This window comes from Chamaea fasciata, unplaced genomic scaffold (genome assembly GCF_029207755.1).
Source record: "Chamaea fasciata isolate MVZ Bird 193981 ecotype frontalis unplaced genomic scaffold, bChaFas1.0.hap1 SCAF_6, whole genome shotgun sequence".
NCBI lineage: Eukaryota > Metazoa > Chordata > Aves > Passeriformes > Sylviidae > Chamaea > Chamaea fasciata.
In genome coordinates this window covers 3325245-3334818 of record NW_027094091.1, presented here as the reverse complement: position 1 = coordinate 3334818, position 9574 = coordinate 3325245, and the positions used below count along the sequence as shown (strand labels likewise).

General features: G+C 47.7%; 1 protein-coding gene across 1 annotated transcript; it reads left to right on the top strand.

Moving 5' to 3' along the window:
- The first annotated feature begins 776 nt into the window (after positions 1-776).
- On the top strand, positions 777-3460 carry LOC136290494 (homeobox protein HMX1-like). Its single transcript, XM_066184912.1, has 2 exons — positions 777-1049; positions 1775-3460. The coding sequence occupies exons 1-2, from the start codon at positions 839-841 to the stop codon at positions 2356-2358; spliced, it is 795 nt and encodes a 264-aa protein (XP_066041009.1). The 5' UTR covers positions 777-838; the 3' UTR covers positions 2359-3460.
- Positions 3461-9574: the final 6114 nt, after the last annotated feature.

Below are 9574 nucleotides of genomic sequence, written 5' to 3'. Positions count from 1 at the left end.
AAAGGGTTCGCAGCTCCCAGCTTCCTTCCTTCCTTCCTTCCTTCCTTCCTTCCTTCCTTCCTTCCTTCCTTCCTTCCTTCCTTCCTTCCTTCCTTCCTTCCTTCCTTCCTTCCTTCCTTCCTTCCTTCCTTCCTTCCTTCCTTCCTTCCTTCCTTCCTTCCTTCCTTCCTTCCTTCCTTCCTTCCTTCCTTCCTTCCTTCCTTCCTTCCTTCCTTCCTTCCTTCCTTCCTTCCTTCCTTCCTTCCTTCCTTCCTCTGACTGCCACCGCTGCTTTTCCTCGTCCAACTCCGCCTCATTGCCCTGATCTTATTTCCAATCTTTCCCCGTCCATTCTTCTCCTTCAATCCAAGGATCTCCGCTCTGCCATCCCTCCTCCCCTTCGCCTTTGCTGTGGGCTCTGGCTCTGCCTTCCCTCCGCCCACTTACAGCGAAGGGCCTAGGCAGGAGGGCAGCCAACCCTGCCCTGCCCCGGCTGCCCATGGCACCCTTTCGGGACACCTCGGCGTGCTCCCCGCCCCTCCCTTCCTCCCCGCTTCCCTCTAGTCCCTGCTCCTTTTCCTTCTCGCTCTCTGCAGCCTTCCCTCCCCTGCACCGCTCCCCCCCGTCCTCAGTCCTTTGGCTCCCTCTAGCTCCATCCCCTCCCTCCGTCACCCCGACCCCTCCTTCCCTCCTACGCGGACCCGTCCTTCCCTCCGCCCCGGCTGCCGCTGCCGCGCTCCCGCCGCCGCCGCCAGTCCTGCGGCTCGGCTCGGCCCGGACACGCTGGGTTCGGACGCTCTTGGCCCGGACACGCTCGGCCCGGACGCGCTCGGCCCGGATACGCTCGGCTCGCCGCGCCATGGTGCAGCTCGGGGCCGGCCGCCGAGCCCCTCCAGCCCCGGCCGCACCGCCGGCGTTCAGCATCGACAGCATCCTGCAGCCCGGCCCCCGCCGCCCGGCCGGGGAGCAGGGCAGAGCCCGCTGCGCGCTGCCGGAGGAAGAGGAAGAGGAGGAAGAGGAGGGAGAGGGGCCTGAGGAGCGAGACTCCAGTAAAGGCTCCAGCGACTCGGGTACGGAGCCAACAGCCTCAGGCTGTCCCGCACGTCGGGTCGCAGTCCGGCCCCCACCTAGGCGGCGGTACCTGGGCACCCGCAGCGCCGCCGGGCCGGGCCGGGTCCGCGCACACGAACACACAGACACAGACACAGACACGCACACAGATGCAGACAGACACGCACCCACGAATACAGACACGCGAACACAGTCACAGAAACACACAGACAGGCACACAGACACAGATAGACGCAGACAGACACACACGAATACAGACAGACACAGGCACACACACAGAGACACGCACGCACGAGTACAGACACGCGAACACAGTCACAGACACAGATGCGCGCACAGACAGGAGGACGCAGACACGCAGACACAGACACGCACACGCAGGAGGAGGGGACGCTCCGCGGGCGGACGCGGGGAGATGCCGCACACGCACCAACCTGCTTCCAGGGTGCTGTGCCCCCATCCCGGCCTCCTGGGGCAGTCTGTCCCTTGCCCAGGAGCCCCTCGCTTACCTGTCATAAAGCTGGCAGCGGCATTTCCTTGGATCCTTATGGAAGCGTCTCACCCTTCTTCTCCCCTCTGGAGGGTGTGGGACCGCGGCCAACCCTCGGCAGCCCCCTCCCCATCCTGTCCCCCACCCTCTCCGTGCGCTCCGCCGGGCCGTGCGTGCATGCGGGGCGGGGGCGCAGCCTGCGGCGGGGACTGATGCTGTGCTTTGCTCTTGCAGGCAGCGAGTCCCGCCGGCTCCGGGCAGAAGGGGCGAGCCGCGGCCTCCGCCCCGAGGGCGGCGATGCGGGATCCCCGCTCCCCACGGAGGGGCTACGCGGTCCCCGGCAGCCGCCGCCGCGAGAGGCCGGGGGCTCCGGCGCGGAGAACGGCAGATCATCGGCTGCAGGCGGCAGGAAGAAGACGCGGACCATCTTCTCCAAGAGCCAGGTGTTCCAGCTGGAGTCCACCTTCGATGTGAAGCGCTACCTGAGCAGCTCCGAGCGGGCCGGGCTGGCCGCCGCGCTGCACCTCACCGAGACCCAGGTGAAGATCTGGTTCCAGAACCGCCGCAACAAGCTCAAGAGACAAATGTCATCCGAGCCCGAGGGCCAGGCGCCGGGGCCTGCCGAGCCCCCCGGGGAGCCGCAGCCCCCCACTGCCGCCTCGGCTCTCTCCTTCCCGTCCCTCTACAAGGACAGCCCCCTGCTCAGTCGCTGCTTGCTGCCGCTGCCTTTTCCCCTGCTCTGCCCGGGCAGCGCCATCCCCTACCTCTGCCTCCCCGGGCCGGGCAAACACTTCAGCCTGGTGGACGGGGACGTATAGCCTCTCCCCTGGCCCCCGACCTTCCCTCGCCGGGGGCCGCCCCGATTTTATTTATGACCCCGCTGTGCCGGTGGAGTGTCCGTCTTCGCCACAGCCGCCCCCCGACCCACGGAGGGGCCGCCCGGGCTCCCCCTACGCGTGTCCGTGGGCTGCCGACACGTTGCTAAAGCTCGGAAGGGCGCTGCCAACCCGCTCTCCCTCTTGCAGCGCTTTTTCTGTGGTCAGGACGGAGGAAATAACACGGAGCCACCAAAGAGACTGGGACGTGCCCTGCCTGCCTCCCTTCCAAATTATCCCGCTCCGGTATTACAGGAGGGCCGATGCTCTGCCTCGGTCCCTGGGGACTGTGTCCCCGCGTCTGTCCCAAGTGCCGTGGCGGTCGCTTTTCCGTGAACCGAGTCATGTTTCATACAGATTGGTAATGGCGAAGGCCGCTCGGTGCTTCTCTATCTCAAACTCTCCGCCTCTAATATCCCGCAGAGTAGCTTCTCCCCAACTTTTACATTATCAAAATGTAGACACATTTCCTCAGATATGGTTCTTAAAAACTGTGACTTTCCTGCTTTTCTCCACTTCGGAAGAAACATCCCAAGATCTCTCTAACACGTTTTGTGCGAACTGCTTCTCAGACTGGGGCTCCTGTGATGTTCTTACAGAGCAAGACAAGCTGTCTCTTGTGCTAATCCCGCCCCCCGAAATCCCATGGGACGGTTTTACCTGCTATCCTAGGGTAAAGAAGTGGGCTTTTAATTTTTTTTATATCTATTTCATATAAATTTGCAAACTCTCTTGTCGTCCTTTGGTTTCTAAGTTGACACGCTTTATATCCGATGTTTGGAAATAAACCTTTTCAGAAAGTTGAAATTCCTGCCCTTTCAGTAGTCACTACTAGGTACTATCAAAGGAAAGATATTTCCTAGAGTGCATCGATGGTTTTTAATTTACGAATAAAGAGCACAATTTAAAAATAAAACCACAAACGTGGCATTACGAAATTCACCCTTGCATGTGCGAATGGGAACTCATCGACTTTTCCCAGTGGGGGGAAAAAAGCACGGTAGCTATTTCGGCTAGATAAAAAGGGGTTTTCTTTCCTTTTTTATCCCCCCAGTCTTCCGTTTGTCTTTCCGCGGGCAATTGATGCAGACGCGCAAGGATCTCTCAGCCCAGCGCAGGCGAATCCCCGCGCTCGGGGCGGCTGCCGGGGTTCGCTCCCAGCCGGGGAAATGCCGCAGCCGGGATCCGAGCCCGGCTCCAGCCGAACACGGGGAAACGCTTTCCTCGGCTGTCTGAAGTTTTCTCGCCGCTGCGGTGATCTAGGAGTGTTGTTTGACCTCTCCTCTCGCTTTTTAATCCGTTTCGAATCAGTGTCAAGTAGCAAGAGGTGTCTCACAGAGTCCCCTTGTTCTGAAAAAAAAAAATTTAAAAAAAAAAAAATCGAGGCTGTGGTGAGGGTGATGTAAGCAAGTGAATAGGCTTAAGGGGACCTGCCGGGTGCACTTCCTAGATAAGGTTTCCCCAAACTGCCTCTCCCGGGAAGGTGCAGGTTACGAACTTACGGTCTGAACCGCAGGACTCACGCTTGTTTTCTCATCTGAATTTATAATGATAGTTAAAGAATTTTAAATCCTCCGAGTCTGCGAATTGCTTCGTTTCTAAAAAACACATTTCCTGGAGTGATGATCTATGGCTCCTATTTGTATTTCATGACAGATGACCTGTATCGGAACCTTCCTTTGGTTGGTTGTTCTAATATTTTCCACGTCTCTACCCCCTGACTTGACTACTATCACCAGATTAATGAATACTAATAGAAACAAATCCACCTTTTTCTAAATCCCTATCAATGGAAGTTTAATCAGATGCAACAGTTATACACTAGGCTCACTTTCTTTAGCTCTTTAACATGGAACTAAACTTTAAATAAAGTCACTGTTCTTCCACATGACTGCAGCCTCGCTTTCCTCCGTGGTGAAAAATAACCATATAAGAAATCGTTAATTTGCAATTAATCTACTTTTCACTACATTTATCAAACCATTTTTAGTCTTCTCCCTGCTTTATTATTTTTCCTTTCAAATTGTTGCTGGAGTTACAGAAGCAACTGAAGGAAAATACGAAGCCAGGAAAACGGGGGGAGGTTTGTTTTTTTTCAACAGAAACAACGGAAAGAGTAGTTCTGCAGTCAGGAGTAGTTATCACTTGGTCACGTTTCACAACTTGCTGCTGGCGGACCCCAAAGCTGCGATCGTTAGGAGTTAATGAACAACGAACGCCCGAAACACACGTGTAGCTGGGAGAAGTAAATAACTACCCCAAAATGTTCGTTTCCCGCCAAGGTAAAAGTGGTGGTTCTGAGAGTATTGGCCAAAAGTATTATCCGAAGTGTTGCTAAACACGGCCAGTGGCAAGGGCTTTCTCTGAAGAAAACCAAGTTGAGGATGCATCGGGATTCCCAGCCCAGCAAACAATGCTGATCACACTGAATATTACTGACATCTCTTTTAGAGCTCAAAACAATTGTGTTTGCAAATATTAATTGCTTCTTAGTACAACAGGAGATTGCTACAAGCCACTGTCTGGCTAACCTGTTGATGGGAGACTTCAAGGAATGAAACAGACCACAACAAAACTAAACAAGAAAACAGGCAAACAAAGCCCAAACAACGCCCCCCCCCTCCCCCCCAACGAACCAATCAACCAAAAAACTCCAAACCTCAACCAAAAAAAACCCTGAACCAAACCCCTAAACACTCAAATCCCAAAAATCCTGTCAGAGCTAGCAAGCAGGTTGAGGGAAAAAAAAAAATCCAACCAACAAACCAAACCACCAATTCCGACTCCAAACAGTGCTAGAGCTGGTTAGCTGCTGGAACTGAGATTTAAAAACATGCTGTAAAGGTTTGAGGAAATGAAGAGTGCAACTGCTTGAGAAGTGTGCAGAAGACGGAGTGTTCTTAGATATTGTCCTTTAAAAGCTCATATAAAATGATTTTTTAAATGATTATTTAACTAAAAGCCCTGTAATGCCGGGAGATCCCTCATATTAGGCATGACACATATGTAAACAGGGTCCCTCGGAATTCTCTGTAAACTGAATAGGAAAGATATGGGTAAAACCCGGAACCTGAATCTTAAAAAGAAAAACAAAAGCATTTTAATATGATATTTATCAGCAGGAAAATATATTTAAAAAGCTGTTGGATACATACACAAATGCATTGTATAGGTACACAAATGCATTCCTCATAGAAAGAGTGCAATAAAAGGGCTGAAAAAATCCACTCAATCTCTCTCTCCTCCACCTATTCATAAAAGCCCCACAAGGCTCATTTTAAGTGCAGCAGCTCCAGAAAACTTGATTTTCATACCATCTGTTATGCTATAACATTCCCCGAGTTTAGGATGATCAATCACACTATTTTTCTTGTATGAAAGTGGGCTGAGAACGAGAAATTTTTTTTTTTTCTGCTGAAGAGTAAGCCTTCTCACTTCTCTGCTCTGTTTCTTTCCTAGGAAGAAAACTTCCCTAGGACTGGTTTCCCACTGGAGTCTCCTAATCAGGAGGCTGGACCAGGCGCTTGTAATCATTTAATTTTGTTTTGCTTGGTTGTTCTCTAATCATCACGTACATATACACCTTGATGGGCCAGCACAAAGGCACTGTGCCAGCCTTGTCAACCCCACTGCTGTTGGGATTTCTGCTCCTGACCAGGCTGGGGCCCACCTGCACGAGGTGAGGAAAGGTGTGCTACAGACTAGAGAGAGGAGTTACTCAGCATAGCTCTATGGCCTTAATAGTTGTTGATATAGAATATGAAAACTTTCCTGCTTCTTCTCCCCTTTTCGTGGATTTTTTTTGTTGTTGTTGTTTTCTAACTTGAAAAGACAAGTTGTCTTTTCTTCTTTTCTTAAAGAAAGGATTGAACTTACTACACATTTTACATGTTCGTATGCTAAGGAAGTGTTTCATCTCCCTAGAAGAAGGCTTGCAGTGTTATCCCAAAAAGTAGTAATGTTTGCTGTTCTGCAAGGGAGCCACCAATGATTGACAGTAGAGGAATTAGACAAAGGAACAGGAGTCATATCTTTGTCTCCCGGGGAGACTCATTTGAATCTAGGTAATAAAACTTAAGGAAGATAAGGATTCATTGCAAAATCTCTGAAGAAGAACAACATGGAAGATTCAAAATCATGATGAACAAGAAGAAATAATTTTGGAGAGGCACACAGTAAAAATGATCTCTCTGCATCTTCTGTGCAGTGCAGGTCTAACTGCACTATTTTTTTGGAAAGCCAGTAGTTTATTTCCTCTTCCTGTTCATGTGAATATATGCAGTGGGCTCCTTTTGCAGGTTAAACTTGGGCTTGGCCTGAGTCTGCTTTCCCTTACAAATACATGGTGAGAAGACAAGGATAAGACCTCTAGACTCAGAGCACAATTTGTCAGATTGAGTCCTTAAAATCTTTTCCTTTTTGAAGATTCTGAAGTTATAATATCCTCATAGCTGCAATGTGAAATAGTAACCATATTGAAAAAATAAGTTATGGACTTACTGGAGAGGCTTGGAAATGCCTGAAACAAAACGTGCATTTACATTTGTCTCAACACTGACGCTGAACATGCTCTTGCATCCTGAGATTTGGTTGTCAACCAGCTCATGTGTCACTTTTAAGTAGAGACCATATAAATAGCTTGAAATAAAAACCTGTAAAGTGTTTATTACTAAAAATAGGATCCATCAAAGTGCACAATTTCAGGAATATTTATCTTTTGTCCCATTCTGTGTTGCAGTACCTGGGAAAGGCTCTGTTTCTAAAAGGAGAAATCCTTTTTTTTCAGAGAAGATTTTAACTCTAGAGAAAAACAGTGAGTTCTGGAATGGGAAATGACAATTGCAATGTAATCAGTGCACAGAAGGGACAATCATATCTGCCTCTTCTCTGCTTTCCACAAACCAATTACATTGGTGCTGGTCCTTATATAAAATTCAACTGAGACCAGAAAACATTACCAGACATTCTAGAAAAAAAACCTAAAGGAATGTCCAGTGTGAACACAGCACAACATTCCCAGCTGTATCATCAAAATCAAGTTATTTAGTTCAATAAGCAATTGAGAATATACAAGCAGAGAAAGTCTGCAAGATCAGAAAATCGGCAGTTAATTAGAAGGAGCAGGAGAGGAAGACATGGAGCTGCCTGATAGTGGCTCTAAGAAGGGCAGAACACAGCAGCAGGTAAGAGATTTTCAAGCAAAATTTTGTTATGCTCTGCTGTGAGACTTTTAGGCCCTAGTGGGCAATGGAGGCTGCTTTTGCGAGTAACTGTGTGGTCAGAGTGTCAAGAGGTGTATCTGGAGTTAGCAACCCAATAAACCAGTTACAAACCATGAGTCTACCAGGACAACTGGGTCTTGTGCCAGACCAGAAATGATGGGGGACTTTGAGGACAAATGTAGTGGCAGAACACCGTGTAAAACCTCATTCTACAGAGTCACCCTTGAATTTTGGTTCCTCAGCCTGTTGCAGTCACATTTGTCCTTTGGGACAGTGATTTCTGAGCTGTTCTGGTTGAAGCAGAGGCCACCCTAGCCTGCTCAAAGGTTTTTCATCAGTCTGTGAATTGTTGTGCAGAAAGAAGTGACACTTTATTAAACAACAGATCCTCTTCCACAACTTTGATTTTTTCATTACCTTCACACTTAGATTTAGAGATCAGAAGTATAACTTTTATAGAGGATGCATCATATGAGAAATCATCCGGGGAAGTTCTTTTTCATGGCTGTCTTCTATTTTGAATTAAATTATTGAACCAGCATGGCTTTCATCAAGTGGGGATGTCATTTAATAATTGATGAAGATCAACACTTGACTGAATCTGGATTAGCTTTCATCCTGGCTGTTTTCCCCAAATCTGCCAGATCCAGCTCCTCATTTCTTTTAGCAACCAGCTATAGGGCAGCTGCAAGAACCTCAGTTCTTCCTATTGATTTTATCTGGGAACACTCAAAGTTTTATTTGTGACCACTAATGAGAACAGCAAAGTTACACACAGAGCCAACATCACTGTGAGATTGGTGTGTAACTCTTAGTTCTTTCTAAACGTCATGAACAAAAATATTTTACTAAAAAAAAATCCCTATGTGCAGTTTCTGTGTCTTCCTAAAGTAACACCGATGCTCAAATCAGAAAGGAGACTTGTCTGCCAGTTAATCAGAATGTTGTCTGCATTCCAGCCCTCTGGGAAATGTAGATCAGCCTACACATGTATAGACTATACTCACTGTGAGATATATATACTTCCTTAAGTTACTCCTGACAACATAAATATTCCCTTTTTCTCACTTTTGTAAATAAATGACAAGTTTAGATCTATTTTGCAAATGAAGAGCTGGGACCCATGGATAAATGTCTCACTTTTTCCTTGCAATGGTTGCAATGTCTACTGAATCTTTCACTGTCTTACTGAGTTTTAGTGACTCCTTTGTGTGAACTGATAAAGATCTGAACATCCCCATGTTCTTTCATGCAAACTGATTTATAATATCTTTAAACTGATTCCCAATTATCAGCTGAGTAAATACCTGGTGCTCCTGTGTTTTCAGGTCTGTTTGTATGTGCTTAAGCATATAATAAAACACTGGAAAACTCTACACGGTTAAAAAAAGGGGTTTTTTTAGCAATGTCCCATGTTTTGTACGTGTAGGATTGTTTGATGACTTCTGCATCCCTTACAGTGACATAACTCTGCCTTTTTGTGCAGCACAAGGGAAGCAGTCTGGTAAATTACTGTGCAATTTCAATGTTTGCTTAGACAGTCATTAATGTGAAATTATAGATGCAAAGAACCCTAATTACTCTGCAGGAAATGTTATGTGGTAGGATGTGCATGTGTTTTTAAAACACGCTGCAATTTGTGGATTTGTAACTAAATATCTGCATTCAATTTCCATTATTAAATAATTACTTCACATATGTGTCTGCTTCCCTAGACTACCAAACCTGACATTTAAGTGGGTAAGGAGAATGGCACTAGTTTGTACATGCTCATGTTAACAAGCTTTTAATAACCATGTGGTAAAGTTGTAAAATCGGGATGCAGGCAAAATAGATGAATAGATAACAGCTAAATTAAAAAAGAAGTATGTTTAGCATTGTAAACTTACAGATTTCATCATAACCTGTGAAAAACTATCTGGAAAATTTAGTTATAT

Excerpts from the sequence above, each read along its gene's own strand:
- LOC136290494 (XM_066184912.1), top strand. The coding sequence starts at position 839 with ATGGTGCAGCTCGGGGCCGGCCGCCGAGCCCCTCCAGCCCCGGCCGCA. Across the intron at positions 1,050-1,774 it reads TAAAGGCTCCAGCGACTCGG|GCAGCGAGTCCCGCCGGCTC; the intron begins GTACGGAGCCAA and ends TTGCTCTTGCAG.